Genomic DNA, 16,729 nt, shown 5'->3' on the forward strand with positions numbered 1-16,729 from the left:
CCCGTGTCTGCAAACTGAGTTCCTTTAGCAAAGCAGGGGCCGGTCCGGGTGCAAACCACAGCCCCGGCCAGGCCTGTCAGCCTCTGCAATGGCCCCAGCAGCAGAAGCTGGGAAGCCACACGCAAGGGGCCCCAGAAACGGTTGGGATCTGCTCCACGGGGAGCAAAGCGGCTTTGGCAGCGGGAGCCAGAGAGCGGCCTCGCAGACCTCGCAGGGCTCGGGCAGCTCCTCCCGGGCAGCCCCTGCAGGCAGATGCCTGCGTTCCTCCCGCAGAGTGCTTTGCTAAAGCACAATTACAGAAAAGTATACGGGAGAATAAAGAGAACTGGCAGAAAGTCAGTGATGGGACAGGTAGAGAGTGCCTCAGCCCCGGGTGGCGCGTCTGGGCTGTGCCCGCTCACACTTCACCATCCAGCCCGGAGATCTTGGTCCCACAACTGATTTAATTTCTGCTGAGATGGCTTCTGCCCAGACCCAGCCCTTTCATATTACAGGGACCTTCCCCTGAGAAAAGGAGTGGTGGCAAAAAGTTAATTTCCTACCTATTCTCACTTGGGGACTGAGTCACTGACCAGGCGTCCTTCTGTTTCAAGCAGTTTCAACCCGAGCATCAGAAACTGCCGAAGGAGCACCTTTACGCTTATCACACCTTCTTTGCAGAACCGGAGGGGGCAGGATGGGGGCTGAAAAAGTGCAGCTCAGCAGAGAGTACGATAGAGAAAAAAGCCAGCTAGAGTCTTTCGATACACACAGCCATTATTTCTTAAACCTCACATGCAAAGATCACCCCCTCCTCTGCCCCCAAAGAGCAGAGGTAGCTGGTGCTGAGTCAGTGCGGGCGGGCAGCGTGCGTGTGTCCTGACGCTGACCTGGGCAGAAAAGCAAGGGCAGCAGTTTGGTAACTCAGCCCTGCAGCTCTTTTGGTGGGTGCAGCCACGGGCATCGTCTGAGGCAAGCTTACGGGGTCAGTCTGCATTTGGGGAATTTTCAGTTAAAAGCCATTAGGAGCTGGAGGAGGTTTTGAGGATTACCCTGTTTGCTGGACCAGAAAACCCCGCAGTGACTGGTTTTATGCGTTCACTCCACCCCGCAGGTTTACAGCTAAAGCACTGGCCACGGTTGCTTTCACTTCTGGAGCACTGCGATGTGGCTGTTACGGAAAGAGTGACACTCACGTACCGGGTGACTTGGCAAAGCAACCCCCACCTGGTAATTCCTTTGCTGTCACAATCTGGAGATTACGAAGCAGTCATCCTCACGGGGAGAAAGAGAAAGGGCATAAAGACAGAAACGCTTCAGGACCACATGTACAGTCTAGTGTGGCACTCTTTTCCAGCCTCCCCTCTTATACAGAAACTGATTTCTCTGTTGCTACAGAAATAGATTTAAACACTACCTGGAACCTTCCAGGCCGGTAGCCTCTCAAAGGCTCACAGGCAGCAAGTGGCTGAAGAAATTCCACCATCAGTGTTCAGGGAGGTGAAGGATGCCCTTCTCCTGCTGTAGAAGTGCATGGAGAGATGAGTAAGTGGTAGTTATTTGATTTTATCTATGAGACACTAAAACCATTACTATCCGGCGGCTAGAGCATAATAACAAATAAAAAGAAATAAGAAAATTCAGCACTGGAACAACTGCAAAATGACACAGAACAGCTGCCATCAGTAGATGTTTTTAAACCAAGACTCTAAATCAAGTCTTCTTTAAAGACAAGTTCCAGTCCTAGGGAAAGTCTCGGACTTGATGCAGGAATCCCTTGGTAGACGTGTATGGCATGTGCTTCCCAGCAGATTGAGAGAGATACTGATCGTGGTTATAATGGAAACTTTCCAGTGGTTGGACTCCTCTGTGTATATCCCAGTTGCTCTCAGAGCTCCAGCTGAGAAGAAGTTGGAAGGACTTCCTTCCACGTTCCTTTCCCTTTGTATTCTCCTGCCTTGTTCAGTGCAAAGACAGACATAACCCCTTTCTTGGCCTTGATAAGTGTCCTTTCTGGTCTTGACCTTTCCCAATCTGCCAGTCTTCCTCTAATAATACAAGGGCATTGTACAGACACGCTTCCAGTTTTCAGTCTTCTGGAAACTCCGGGCTACCCCCAAAGGAGAAAAGCTTGCTACTTTCTTCTGGGAGCCCCAGCTGACTCCCACCAGCTGGGGAGCCTCCTTCTCTTGTGACCTGCTACTGACATCTAGCTGCTCCGTCGGATTCCCTGTACTCACATCAAAGGCCTTCCCACCCGGCGCACAAGGTCCGGCAGGAACAACGCACGCACTTTCACAAAGGAGCTGTCCTAAATTCCTGAGAGGTGAAAGAGACCTAATGACACGGGCCGCAGGACTCCAATGATCCTGAGGTTATGCCTATGCCTCTGGAAAGCCTCCAGGGACCTACAGAGTCAGATCCTAAGACACCGGACCTACGAGTCGGGATGCGTCTGGGAAGCCGCTCATGAGAAGGTGGCTTGGGATAAACAGTTCCCCAGCAGCAACCACCCTGGAAACAACCCATACATTAGGGAGCTGCAAATTATGGAGCTGCGAGCCTTGGGCTGGAAATTACATTTCCATGAGATTTCCATACTTCTTTGTGCCACGCAGACTAGACCCAGGAAGCTTATGAGCGCACACAACTGAATGAAAATAAGGAGGGAAAGCTTAGGGTTGTTTTTTTTTTAAGGGATCTTCAGAGCAGTGATTTCATTTTATCTCAGCTTAACTAGCGCACCCGTTTCCTGAAGAAAAAAAGGAAAAATAGCAAAACAGAGGGCAAGAGCGCTCCACGCAAGGATCCTGGGCAGAGGCACAAAGAGGAGGGTCCGAGGGGAAGGTCCCCCCGGGGACCAGCGTGCTCCCAGGGGCAGGAGCCATCCTCTCTGCAGCAATTACCACAATAAGCATGTAGACGTCCTCCGCTCCCACAAAGGCATAAGTCCCATGTTTCTGCCTGCATTATTCTGATGTGCTAAAATGATAACTGTGAAGGAGAGGAAGGAATGTGTGCTCACTCAGGAAAGATGCTTGCTGCAGACAGCTATTGGGAAACTCCTGAAGAATCATACGCAGGACAGGCAAAGCTTCAAGCAATGCAACATTACATCAGTTTCGGTTCATTCCTACCACCACACCCTGACTCCAATTATGCTCTCTAGTCCTAGTAATGAAATTCAGATATTCCTTTCTATGCACAGTAACTTTTTATTAAAGTTTTTACCTATTCTTAGCTTGGCTCCTTTGCATTTAGGCACTGCGCAGAGCACACGGTGGAAGGAAGGGCAGGCTGACGTTCGGGCACTGCAGACGGATCCAGGAGACCTGGGTTCAGCTTCCGCAGACTCTGCCAGAGGCGTGCTCCTCGTCTCTGAGTAAAGCACTTGGAGCAAGTGCCTCCACAACTCTGTCTCCAGCCTACTTGGAGATATCACAGGAATACTGCCAGCTTTCACTGCTGGCACAGTGACATCCAAGGATGCAGAGATAAGAGGAGGCATCCTTACAAAGGAATAACTAGAGCAAGAGCAATAAGTGATGGTAAAATCCACGAATACTGGGACACTTCAGTCCTTCAGTAAATGGGATTATTTACTTGCCGTAACAGCTACACCAATCTGCCGTCCTGATGTGGAGTGGGGATGTGAGCAGGAGTTTCATCTCACTTGTTCTCTGGGGAAGCAGGCTTGGAGAATTTCCTACAGGGAACGGTTAGTTTCAGGGAGCCGTGGAATGCCTGCCTCTTGCTCAACGGTGGCTAAAAACAGGTTCTCCCTACAGAGAAGGCCATTGCACTTGTGTCTTAGCCAAATATCTCAGGAAAATGAGCTTAGCCTGGATATTTTGATGTTAGACGAGTGGAAGGATTTTTGCTTTTTTCTTTCTCTGCCTAGCTAAGATTTGGAGACATTAGGGTTAGAGACGAACCTCTGGTTTTATTTAATCCTTCTTTTCCAAACCAATCCAGAACTGTAGTGGGTAACAATAGCTCCGCCAGCTTCATCAGCAATTCTGTCTTCATATTTCCTAGAACAGTGGTCTCAAACGTCTCAGAAGCATGTAGCACATATTGACAGAGACATTGCCCATGGGATGTTTCCAGCCCCATTCAGTGTTTAAAAAAATAAAAATACATCTTTCACTGAGTGGCAGGACAATGTTTAAAGTCCTAGGATGTTATTTTATGCTTTCCATATAAAGAAGCAAACCCTTTGTGAACTGCCGGAGAGCCCAAATCACAAATGAAGAATCTTTCGTCCGTGGCCATTACGAGCCCATTCCACAGCGTCACGTCTCTTAGCTGAGTTTTTGGGAATTGTTATTTCGCCATTGAAGAGATTTAAAGGTTAATCTTTCTGCCTCTGATCTTTCCACAAAGTTCTTACATCATTCCTCATACATCATTCGAGAGTCAAACTTCGTATGTATTTTTTCTTTTTCATCTTACATATTCAAACATCAGCACCCTGTAAGAAAACTGCTTATTCAACTCAAAATAAGATGAAAATAAATTAATGAGAGATAAAGAGCTCTTTGATGCAATAACCTTTAATGATTTCTTCCTGGTATATAATTTAGGACAGTGTTTTTCCTGGCTTAATGTTGTAAAGTTTGCATCATAAACAAAAAGCTGATGATTCATAAAACATTATTGCTAATGTATTTTTGAAATAAGCAAGAGACATGTAAAGTATCTTCCTTGTCTATGGGGAATCTTGAAAGGAAACTTCCCTTTGAGAAATTATTCTTGGCACCAATGGCTAGAGTAGCCAGCCTTATGGGAAGAGGAGCCAGTGGTGACACCCACTGTGGAAGGTATAAATAGAGTTTCGTGGCAGCGGACAACTCGCAGTCTGATTCAATATCAAGCTGTGCAACTTGCTTTGGGCTTCTGCTTGCATTTCCAACTGCTGTCGCCATGAGTTGCAACATTAAGGAGACTATTACTGTGTCTAGCAAAGGCAGGAGCAGTGGTGGCAGCTGTATCATTGGTGGTGGTGGTGGAGCACGGATTTCTTCCTATGGGATAGGCAGTGGCAGAGGCTTTTCTGGAAGGAGCTACTGCGGTGGAGTGAATTATGGAGGGGGACTGAGTGTTGGTAGCTTGGCTGGTGGGAGCTATGGAGGTGGCAACTGCTATGGCAATGGCCTCGGGTTTGGCCTTGGAGGCGGTGTGGTTGTTGGTGGTCTTGGTGGCGACTGTTTGCTTTCATCCTGCGATGAGAAGGTGACCATGCAAAACCTCAACGATCGCCTGGCTTCCTATCTGGACAAGGTGAAGTGCTTGGAGAAGGAAAATGCTGAACTGGAATGCAGAATCAGAGAGTGGTACGCTACACAGGGCCTCTCCTGTGAGCCCCGGGACTACAGCTGCTATTACAAAGAAATTGAAGATCTTCAGAATCAGGTAATCCCATTTTCCAGTTGTTCCTGTCATTGTTAAGGTTCATGTCTTATTTTGCATCTAGAACTTACTGCAATTGTTTAAGATATTTTTACTGCTGTAAAATGTCTTTGCAAATCATAAATTGTAGCAATTTCCTCTGTGACACTGTTGAGTATGAGTGAGTATCAAAGACGCATACTGCAAGGTGACATAGGTAGGATAATACTCTTTAAAAGGAAGAAGGATGCCTTGTTACGCTGTGTTTTGGCTGTACAGTTTAATATTACCAACTGTGCTCTGATGAAATGCAGTGGTGTCAGCCCTGTAGAAAGGCAAAGCGATGAGAACTGTAGAGCAAGAGGAAAGCACACATAGCAAATGCTGTATCAAACAAAGCATTATAAATGCTATGTGAAAAAAGTTGAGTGAAAAAAGTCCGTTGGTTGCAGTGGTGGCACAAAGAGCCTGATACTAATATGTCCCCAGTGAAAGCTGCAGATGATCTTTAGGTTTAAAGGTACCTTCCAACTGCCCTCCCTGAAAATCCTTAAGCTTGAAGTCAAGAACAAGCCACCCTAAATGTCAGCTGAGCTTTGATATCTCATGGAAGGTTCTTTATGCTCACCTCTTTGTGAAGCATCTTTGGAACTTTCCTTTCACACCTTGAAACTGGAAATTCCCCTCTCACAGCTCTCTAACTCGCATCCTCTCTTCTTTACTGCCTGCTAGTCAAGGAGGCACAGCAACCTCCTGCAGCTGCTCTGCTCAAGGAACAAAGCAATTTAAGTAGAAAGGTGATGGAAAAAGGAAATTGTAAAGAGCTAATATCTAACTGTGCCCTAGATACACCTGTAGACTACTGCAGCAGAGAGAAGGGAGCCATCTCTCACGCTCTGCTCTTTTCCAGATTGTCTGCGCAACCATTGATAACAACAAGATCATTCTGGACATTGATAACAGCAGGATGGCTGCTGATGACTTCCGTGTGAAGTGAGTGCCCCTCCATGCCGATGCACCCCGTTGCCTCTTCCCTGCTCCTTCGCATCCCACTCGCGGAGTCCTAGCTCACCCCATGCAGAGACTGCAGACAAGTCTCCTGCAACACATTAGGGCAGGATGGAGTGATGAAAGGCATTTTGCTCTTGGTCATCAGACATCCCATAATTAGTATTCTTGGGTAAAACATTGGGCAATGGTGTTTGGTGGTTAGGGCCTGGGACTGACACTGCAGGGAGTGGCCCGTAGTGGTATACTGGGTGCATTTCCATCACAGACCAGTGCAGATCGGGATCACCAAAGCAGAAATGCAGCTGGGTGAGTGATACCAAACACAGAGAAGGGGGAGAAAGACAGATGGGGAAAAATAGCTGGCACATAACAAACACCAAGTGCAGGGCAGAAATCTAACACACAGTGCATCCAGCTTAGCCAGCAAAGCGAGGTACAGAGCAGGCAGATGGGAAGAGGAGATTTTTGCAGAAGCTGAGTGCGCGTGAGATGTTCCAGTTCTGATTTTCTGCCTTTTTTTTTTTTTTTCACAAACCAGGTACGAGACGGAGCTGGCCCTTCGCCAGAGCGTGGAGGCTGACATTAACGGCTTACGCCAAGTCCTGGATCAGCTCACTCTCTGCAGGTCTGACCTGGAGGCACAGCTGGAGTCGCTGAGGGAGGAGCTCTGCTGCCTGAAGAAGAACCATGAGGAGGTAGGCTCCTGCTCCTCTGGGAGCACCACAGCCCTGGCATACAAGGTTTTGCCTACAAGATCTGAATGTAGAAGTGAAGATGAGCCGATCCATACCACAGCTTTCCCATCAAACAGGTCTGGGGTTCAGACCTGCCTGCCTGCTGGGTGGTGCAGGAGCTCAGGCCGAGGCAGCTGCTCCTCTCTGGGACTGGCACTGGGAGAGCCAGAGGGGGGTGAAAGTTGCTGCTGACTGCAGTGGGTGAGAAAAGAGATTACCCAACAGATTTGTTGGGGAAAACACTTGCACCATCTTTCAGTGGTTCACAGCCACAGCTGGGAGGCATGCCAGGCAGGGAGCGCTGTTCTCAGCCACCGAGCTCTGCTCTTCTATGCTGTTTTAAAAGCCAAAATGTGTCTGATCTGGGTTATATTTCCAGGAAATGAATTGTCTGAGGAAACAATCGACTGGAGATGTGAGTGTGGAGGTCAATGCCTGCCCTGGACCAGATCTCAGGCAAATCTTGGAGGATTTGAGATGCCAGTATGAAACACTGATAGCGCGCAACCGCAAGGAAGTTGAGGATTGGTACGAGTGCAAGGTAAGCGACACACGCCTGCTGTGAAACGAACCGACGAGCACATTTCAGAGCACAGGAGCATTTCAGAAAACAGACACAGAGTAAATAAGCAGTTGCCCTTTGCAATGAAGCCCAGGCTCAGCACTCATTTACACCCTGTGTTCCACAGGAGACCCGGGCCTGTCTGACCAGTTTGCTATGCCCCATCTGGAACGGCAGCATTTGCCGCGAGGCCTTGTGGTGTGGTGTTGGAACTGAAATACCCCACATTTGGATTAAAGAGACTTAATAGCCATGAGGTTAATGCGATTTGTAAAAGAGCAAGCAGTTGAAGACGGCGGTTAACGCCCAGTTCACAGGGAACTCACCGTGCTCACTTTTGGTTTTGCTAGCTGCTCACTGTATTCTGTTTCAGTAAAAGAAATCCAAATTACACAGACGCACTCTGAAGGTCTTTACACTCGCTTGGTGCTTTGCAGATTGAGGAGGTGAATCGGGAGGTTATTACAAGCGGTCAGGAGGTCGAGACGTGCAACAACCAGGTCACCGAACTGAGACGCCAATTGCAAGCCCTGGAAATCGATCTGCAGGCTCAGCTCAGCCAGGTGGGTGGTGTGCTCTCCTACAGCTGTGACAGGGTTCTGGTGAATAACTCTTCCAGGATACGGGTGAATAACTCTTCCATTTCTGCACTGGAAATAATAAGCTCCGTAGTGACATTTAAATGAATCTTGTTTCTTTGTTTGGTTGTCCTGCTTACCAGAGGAATAATCTGGAATCCTCTCTGGCTGAGACCGAGTGCCAGTACAACACACTCCTCGGGGAGCTACAGAACCAGATCACGTGCGTGGAGCAGCAATTGGCTGAAATTAGGGCGGAAATAGAGTGCCAGAACCAGGAGTACAAGACCCTCCTGGATGTCAAGTGCCGTTTGGAGCAGGAGATTCAGACCTACCGCTGCTTGTTGGAAGGCGGACAGCAGGACCTTATGTACGTAAATCCCTGAATCTTTTACAGAATAAAGGAAAATACCAAGGATCTGAATTATGGATTTGGAATCTGACACCACATTTGGCCCATCTTACTGTTTTCGCTGAGATGACAAAGCTGTCTCATGAGCAACCTTACTGTGAAGAAGTCTGAACTGAAAGTTACTCCTTGGGATCTGCAAAGCAGAGAAACCAAATCTTCCAGCCCTGTAGCTATTAGCATTATGTTAGCGTTTGTCACCATCTCTTTTCTGTAATAAGATGGGTGAGAGCTGCTAGAACAAAATTAATTGCAATGCTTTGCCATTTCCATGGCAAAAGGGGGCACAAATGGAAAGCAAAATGAAAAAACAGAGCATTGTGTAAAATACTCAGCCATTTCTAACCCCTGTAAAGACATAGTCTGACACTTTATGCCCTCGGTAGTGCTAAGTAACTTTCTAAAACTGTCTATTTCTTTCACCAAATTTCTCCCACTAGTCACGGAGGAGGAATCGGAGTAGGAACTGGCGTAGGAGGAGGAGTCATTAGGACAAGCCACACCTATACTACAACTTCATCTTCCCACTGCCAGCCGCAAGTCCCACCCTGCAAGACCGGAGACATACAGGGTAAGAGTCCGGTTTCCACAAAAAGAAAACATTTTTTTCCAGTTTGTTCCTTAGTAGTAAGGCCAGGAGGCAACGCAATCTGCTCAGACATTATTAATGCACTCCCAGAGAGTTACTGTGCTGCAGGTATGGGATGTTATGGTGGATCTAACTACAGTGCAAAATCGGCAGTGTCACTAAGAAATATGTTAAGCAGAGCTCTGACGGAAACGGAGCAGCAGAAAGCAGATGAGAGACAGGAGGGAGCAGCAGGACTAGGAGGAGAAAGCTGGGAGAGACATAGGGAAAAGATCTGGAAGTAAAGCAGAAGACAGCCAAACAGGGCTTGGTCAACGGGTCTGCCACTGTAACTCAAGTCTGAAACTTTATCACTGCAAATTCCCAACAAAACACAATTATTTAGGGAATTTCTGGGTTTCCCTGGGTTGTCTGCCACCTCCTTAACAAAGTCTGCTCTTGAAATAAGGGCTCTACACAGCCTAATTTTTGTTGTTATTCGAGAGATCTTGTCTCTGTCCGAATCAAAATAATGTTTCTCATTTTTTTCCTCCAGTGACCTGCAGGAGAATTTGTGATTGAGGATGCATGGACTAGAAGGTGACGTACAGAGAACCCCACAGACAAAACAGGAACACTCGCTGTTCACTGCACGCCTCTATGGAGAGAAAGTAGAAGTAATTGTGCGACGCTTTGCCATGTATCTCAGGGGGCCTGTCAGGGGCCTCCCTTTTGTCTGTTCTGCTACTTCTGTTCTGTAATGCTGCAATCCCTAGAAGTTACTTGAGTTAGTCAGGCTCACTCATGTACCTGCTGGTGAAAAACCTTCTCTAATAAAACTTTGCTTCTGCCTGATGCAATCAACAAACCCGTGTCTGCAAACTGAGTTCCTTTAGCAAAGCAGGGGCCGGTCCGGGTGCAAACCACATCCCCCCAGGCCTGTCAGCCTCTGCAATGGCCCCAGCAGCAGAAGCTGCGAAGCCACGCACAAGGGGCCCCAGAAATGGTTGGGATCTGCTCCACGGGGAGCAAAGCGGCTTTGGCAGCAGGAGCTAGAGAGCGACTTCGAACACCTCGCAGGGCTCGGGCAGCTCCTCCTGGGCAGCTCCTGCGGGCAGATCACAGAATCAGGGAACGGTTTGGGTTGGAAGGGGCCTTAAATCTCATCTAACTCCAACCCTGCCGTGGTAGGGACGCCACCCACCGGATCAGGTTGGCCGAGGCCCATCCAGCCTGGCCTTGAGCCCCTCCTGGGATGGAGCAGCACAGCCTCTCCGTGCAGCCCGTCCCAGCGCCTCACTACCCTTACAGTGAAGAATTCCTCCTGATGCCCAGTCTGAACCTAGCCCCTTTAAGACCAAAAGCCTGAAACGAGTGAAAAACCCCTGCGGGAAAAGCAGATGACCCCAAAGCCCATTTCACAGCCCACGCCAGCACAGCACGAACACGTCTCAGGCCTACAGACGTGTAAAAAGACTTCGGGGTGGCCGAGAAATTAAGAAATGAAAAAAAAAAAACAAAAACTCGGAGCCCAAACCCAGGGCGTTTCCCCCAAAGCTGCAGCTCGGCGACCCCTGGCGGCGCGGCCGGGGAGGCGCGGGCAGGAGCGGCGGGCACGCGCGCACGGGCACACGCACACGGGCACGGGCACGGCTCGGCTCGGCCCGGCTCCGCCAGGGGTCAGCCGTTCGCTGCAGGAGGCCCGGCCGGCTCCGGAGGGCCGGGGCCGGTGGCGGCCGGCAGCCGCAGTGGCCGGGCGGGCGGTGCCGGTGGGCGATGAAATCGGGGCGTGATACCGGGCATTAACGCCCGGCGATACCCGAATTGCCACGTGGAGCGCTCGGGAAGGGGGGTGCTGGCCGGCCAGGCCCCCAGCACGCAGGAGGAACGGGTCCCCAGATGTCCCCAGGTGTCCCCACGCATCCTCATGCATCCCCACGACATCCCCAGGTGTCCCCACAACATCCCCACGTGTCCCCACAATGTCCCCACGTATCCCCAGATGTCCCCACAACATCCCCACTTGTCCCCAGGTGTCCCCATGACACCCCCACTTGTCCCCAGGTGTCCCCACGACATCCCCAGGTGTCCCCACAACGTCCCCTACGTGTCCCCAGGTGTCCCCACGACATCCCCAGGTGTCCCCACAACATTCCCGGGTGTCCCCACAACATCCCCGGGTGTCCCCACAACATCCCCAGGTGTCCCCACAACGTCCCCAGGTGTCCCCACAACGTCCCCACGTGTCCCCATGTGTCCCCACGTGTCCCCAGGTGTCCCCACGACATCCCCAGGTGTCCCCACAATGTCCCCACGTGTCCCCAGGCGTCCCCACAACATCCCCGGGTGTCCCCCCAAGTCCCCACACATCACTTCTCACTGCCAGGGCCGCGGGTGAGGCCGGAGGCCACCGACGTGCAGCTCTGGGGGCTCTCGGCTCTTGCCGTGGCTGCCAGCGGGTGCCCGAGAAGAGGCGTGCTGCGGGGGTGCCGGTAGCCAAACACCCAGACGGAAGCTACCCGCCTGCTCTATTCAGTGGTCACATTCACGGCAAGCAAGGCTGATGTGGCCTGATACTGCCAAAGTGACTTGCAGGACTCAACGCGGTTTTGTTCCTGCCTTTGAAGACCCCACATCATTCCCCTGCGTGGCCGTGCCCAGGGCTGAAGCCACCCCGAAACTCGCTGCACCCATCTGCTGACACCCACGGATGTTTTTCGGACGGTGCTGGGCTGTTTTGCAGCGTGTGGTGGCAGCCAGGCTCTCCGCAGGGTGGCAGAGCTGCAGCTCCGAGCCCTTTGCCAAGCTCTTGCCAAAGAGGCAGCCCGGAGCTGGCTGCGCAAAGGGCTGCTCAGACCCAAACTAACGAAGTCCCCGACAAAGGGTTTGTACAGTCCAAGTCCCTCTCACAGCTCTGACTCACCTAATTACTGCTCCTATCATAATCACCATCGTTCCAGTGGGTGGTGGAGCTTTTGAAGGTGCCCTTTACGGTTTCATCAGCACTGGTTCCTGCAATCCCGAATGAGTAACAGATCCAGAAGGCGGCACGCAAGAATGGGTTGTTTTCCTGCTGGAGAGCTGTTTGCTGGCTAGGACAGCGCAGACCCCAAACCAGGGGGGGCCGCGGGGTGGCCGGTGGGTGGGGAACACCCCGTGCTCGGGCTGCCAGCAGCACCGGGCAGGGGCCTTGTAGGCACAACGAGCCCCCCGGCCGCGCGTCTCGGGGCGCGGGCAGGTGCCCAGGGCTACACCCTGCCTTGCAGAGCAGCGCAGCAGAGGTGGGGCCTCGCTCCCCCACTTCAAAACAGGTATTTTAAAAACCTTCGCTTCTGAAGAAGTGGTTTGGCATGCAGGGAACGGCCGTACGCAGATGGGCCCGATGGAATTTTTCGGAGTTCTGGAAAGGCGCTGCTTTATTTTATTAGATGTGGCCATAAATAAACACAAGCAGAAGCAGAATGAACGATGCATTCTGTGTACCGTGCCGCTAAGTAATGCTAAAAATATTTGAAGATGCTCCTGCTGGGTTCGTGGCAGCTGTACAAACTGCTGTGGGAACAACACGGTATCTTTCTCAGCCATCGATCTCACTGGTAGGACAAGGATGGGACAGGTTTTTTTACACAACAACTTCTAATACAAAAATGAACTTAGAGAAAATGAAATTTTTGCTACAAATAGTTGGTACTGACATTTTCAACCCCCTAAAATTTGGGAGGGAATTGCTGCCAGGCACCACCAGCTGTGCTTGTGGGAAAAACAGATTTCAAAGCCCTCTGTGCCCTCATTACAGAGGAAAAAACCTGGGACTCGTTAGGTAGCAATTACCTTTTGTATGGAACTCTCAGCTGATGCACTGTTAAAATAATGAACATGATTGAGCCCTAATATGATTCAACTAACCTGAATCAGTTTTTCTCAGATTTTCCAGTTTTCAAACATCTGGATTTTACTGAGATAAGAACAAAATCTCGCCATTTACATTGTAATGGAGAGGAGAGCAGCTTCACGCGAAGCAGCAGGCAGCTGGTCCGCAGTGGAAGAGCAGTGTCCGTCCTCGGAACGAGAACAGTGTGCTCCCTCCAACCGAGTCATACTGCAGGGACTGGGTTTCTTCTTTACTATGGAGAAATACCGTCCCCTGGAATTATCTGGTGTTAATAAAATTGCTTGATGATTATATAATGGGAGTTAGTTTATAATGTATAATTAAGTGAATGAGTCACGTTCCCCAGATAGATCTTCCACGGTTTTTCTCTGTAGGAACATAAGCAAAAGGACTTGTGACAGATCTGACCAGAGGTAGGAAGGACAGAAAAGGATTCATCACCCTGAAGCACAGCGAAGGCTGGGTACCAGTGCAGTCGTACCCCACAGATGTGCTCAGCAGCCTCAGCGCCTTCTCCTAAACCCCAAAGCAGGCTTGTGAATACAGAAATGATGGTGCCATGGGAGCAGGCAGGAGCTTGCATGTGCTAAGCCCACCCTCCAGGTGGCCAAAGGGGCTTTTCCAGCCTTTACTCCTGCCCCTGCACCCCAGAGGAAGGAGACTCCCTTCCTTCTCTGCTGGCCCCTGCTTGCAGCCAGGACACGTCTGCCCTGCTGCACAGCACGTGGCCATCCTGCAGTCTGCACTGGGGGAATTCATGCCCACACTGGGAGAGCCTTTCAGGCTGAAATAGTCCACCAGCCTCTTCTGGGCAGCAGCTCGTAACGTTTCCATCACAGGAAAAGGGAAGAAACCTCATTGCAAACAGCTGTGGCATCATCTGCCCTCAAAGCATCCTCCTCCTCCTCCTCCTCCACCCTCTTCCATTCCGGCTGTGCCCTGAAGCATGTCAGTCAATGCACAAGGGCAGCTTGTCCTGAATGCCACGAAACTCTCGGCTCTGAGGGTACGTTGTGACTGTATGTTTTCTCCATTCTGGATGCTCAGTGCCAAAAAAAATATTCTGTTCCAAAACAAGTCCCAAGTTTTAAATCTCAGCTTGCAGTTCAGTCCACGCCTCTTTTCCTATACCCGTGCGGGAGGCACAGGCATCACAGCTTCTCCGAGGCAGCATTTCAGAGGTCTCTCACGTGCAAAAGACTCCAGAAGAGTTAGTTTGTACTCATAACCAACCCAGCTGAGACTCCACCTGAATGCCATCGATCAGGCAGGGCCAACACCAGGTGTGTCGGGGACATTTGCTGGCCACAAATGAAGACTCCTGCTTAGCTGCTCAGCTTTCCTCAGCTGCTGCCGGCTGAGAACTGCTCTCAGTGTGGGCAGAAGTTATGCCAGTGCCTGCTTCCAGCACCGGTGAGCCCAGCAGAACCACCGAGGTGGGGAAGTGAAGTGGGCTACAAGCAGGGCACCACGGGGCAACGCCAGAGGAAGCCCTCATGACTTCTTGTGTTCTCACCGCACCGCAGGGCGGGTCAGCAAAGGGCATGCCGGCTCCGGGTGGCCGCGCCGTGATGCGCTTCTGCAGCAGCAGCTCGATGCTGCAACGAGCAGCTCCAGCCCGAAATTTCACAACGTTTCTGTGTCCCGTTTCACAGGTGCTACTGGGGTTCTTTGCGCTTCCTGCAGTTTGTCGAAATCTCACCGATGTTACCATTTTTCCAGTCCTCCTTGTTCTCTCTGGTAGCACTTATTTCTGGATTTTGCAGAAAACATTATCTAAGATCCTCTGCTTAGCTCAGTATGCTTGCAGATGCGTGGACAATCCTATGAGAAATAACTGCAGAGAAAACTGCCATTTCATAAAAGGGCTGGTGGAAAGGACTTCATCCTACAGCCAATGTGAAATAAAACATTCCTTTCAGGAACCATTTGCTCCATAACGTCTCTCCCTGATCCCAGTGAGTGCAGGCACAGGGAACCCATCAGGCTTCTTGAGTTTTAAGGAGCCAGTCGTCACTCTGGAGGCATGTTACCTGCAAGGATTCTGGGGGAAAAGCGGCACCACGTCTTCCTTTCAGTAACCAAGCATCAAGCTGTGAAGTACGTTGTGCCCAAGGATACTCACTGATGCTCAAACGAAGCAAACACGCTCTGCTTGTGAACGGAAGACACAGAGCTTAGTCCACACGAAAGGAATAGCTAATACAAAAGATGCAATAAGCGGAAGGAAAGGAAGGAAAGGAAAGGAAAGGAAAGGAAAGGAAAGGAAAGGAAAGGAAAGGAAAGGAAAGGAAAGGAAAGGAAAGGAAAGGAAAGGAAAGGAAAGGAAAGGAAAGGAAAGGAAAGGAAAGGAAAGGAAAGGAAAGGAAAGGAAAGGAAAGGAAAGGAAAGGAAAGGAAAGGAAAGGAAAGGAAAGGAAAGGAAAGGAAAGGAAAGGAAAGGAAAGGAAAGGAAAGGAAAGGAAAGGAAAGGAAAGGAAAGGAAAGGAAAGGAAAGGAAAGGAAAGGAAAGGAAAGGAAAGGAAAGGAAAGGAAAGGAAAGGAAAGGAAAGGAAAGGAAAGGAAAGGAAAGGAAAGGAAAGGAAAGGAAAGGAAAGGAAAGGAAAGGAAAGGAAAGGAAAGGAAAGGAAAGGAAAGGAAAGGAAAGGAAAGGAAAGGAAAGGAAAGGCCCTTCTGCAGAATTACACAGAACAACCCAGCAATGTTCTTATAACACGGGCGTCATCAACTGGAAGCCAACAGGCAGAATGTAACCCCACAGCTCCGTGTGCCAAAGTAGCTGTTCGTACAGGAGACAGACGCATGAGCTTCAAGAGAAAAGGACTTCTCGTCAGAATAAGCTAAACTTATCATGACTGAGACTCCACCAAGTTTTGCAGTGAACGATTTCAGTTTCCCCAGGCCGCAGAAGGCCTCGCTTCCTGGGACATTTCAGAACTGACACGGAGCAGGAGCTGAAACTTGAGGTGTGCCCTACCGTGTGGGTGAGGGTGTGCTGGGAGGGGTGTTTGTAAAAAGATGTTTCCACAAACACTTGCTATGAGCCATAACAACCAAACCTCCAAATTAGCAACAATCAACATCACAAAGGCTTAATGAGGAAAAAATAAAGCAGCCAATCAATAGGGGAAGTTGGACACCACCCAACTAGTTCAGCCTACACGGCGGCAGCTAGCAGAAGCCTGCGGAGGACCCGTGGGGCTGGGCATGGGGACAAACACAAGGGGCAGCCAGCAGGAAACTTCAGGCGGCTGAGGCTCCGGTTGCAGTGAGAGCTCAGCAGAGGGTGGATGCTCTGCTGTTGTGTGTTTGAAAAAGTCACCGACAATCTTAAAAGGAAAAGATGAAAGATAGTAAACGGTCCTACTTTTGGTCATGCTGTGTCCGTGAATGGAAAACAAAACTTAAGGGAAAAGTTATTTTGGTGTGAATCTTACAGACTCGATCCCCAAAACCAGAACTTCATTGAAGTCTGGAATATAGATAAATGATCTTAACCACACTTCACACAATGTGCTTCCTTTCATTTCTTCAGCACAATGTTTATCTTCTATTAAAGGGATTTCAAGAAATATAGAATTCCTTAAATACCTTTAAATCATCATA

At 49.9% G+C, this 16,729-nt stretch overlaps 1 protein-coding gene across 1 annotated transcript; it reads left to right on the forward strand.

The window, feature by feature from the left end:
• The first annotated feature begins 4,829 nt into the window (after positions 1-4,829).
• Positions 4,830-10,098, forward strand: LOC106048009 (keratin, type I cytoskeletal 13-like). The gene is made up of 8 exons (XM_013199780.3): positions 4,830-5,394; positions 6,281-6,363; positions 6,920-7,076; positions 7,495-7,656; positions 8,115-8,240; positions 8,399-8,625; positions 9,105-9,235; positions 9,789-10,098. The coding sequence occupies exons 1-8, from the start codon at positions 4,906-4,908 to the stop codon at positions 9,812-9,814; spliced, it is 1,401 nt and encodes a 466-aa protein (XP_013055234.3). The 5' UTR covers positions 4,830-4,905; the 3' UTR covers positions 9,815-10,098.
• The last annotated feature ends 6,631 nt before the right edge of the window (positions 10,099-16,729 follow it).

This window comes from Anser cygnoides, chromosome 22 (assembly GCF_040182565.1).
Source record: "Anser cygnoides isolate HZ-2024a breed goose chromosome 22, Taihu_goose_T2T_genome, whole genome shotgun sequence".
In the NCBI taxonomy this organism is placed as follows: Eukaryota; Metazoa; Chordata; class Aves; order Anseriformes; family Anatidae; genus Anser; species Anser cygnoides.

Coding starts and splice junctions, on each gene's coding strand:
- LOC106048009 (XM_013199780.3), top strand. CDS start 4,906: ATGAGTTGCAACATTAAGGAGACTATTACTGTGTCTAGCAAAGGCAGG. Junction 8,241..8,398: donor TGCAGGCTCAGCTCAGCCAG/GTGGGTGGTGTG, acceptor CCTGCTTACCAG/AGGAATAATCTGGAATCCTC. Junction 9,236..9,788: donor CAAGACCGGAGACATACAGG/GTAAGAGTCCGG, acceptor TTTTTCCTCCAG/TGACCTGCAGGAGAATTTGT.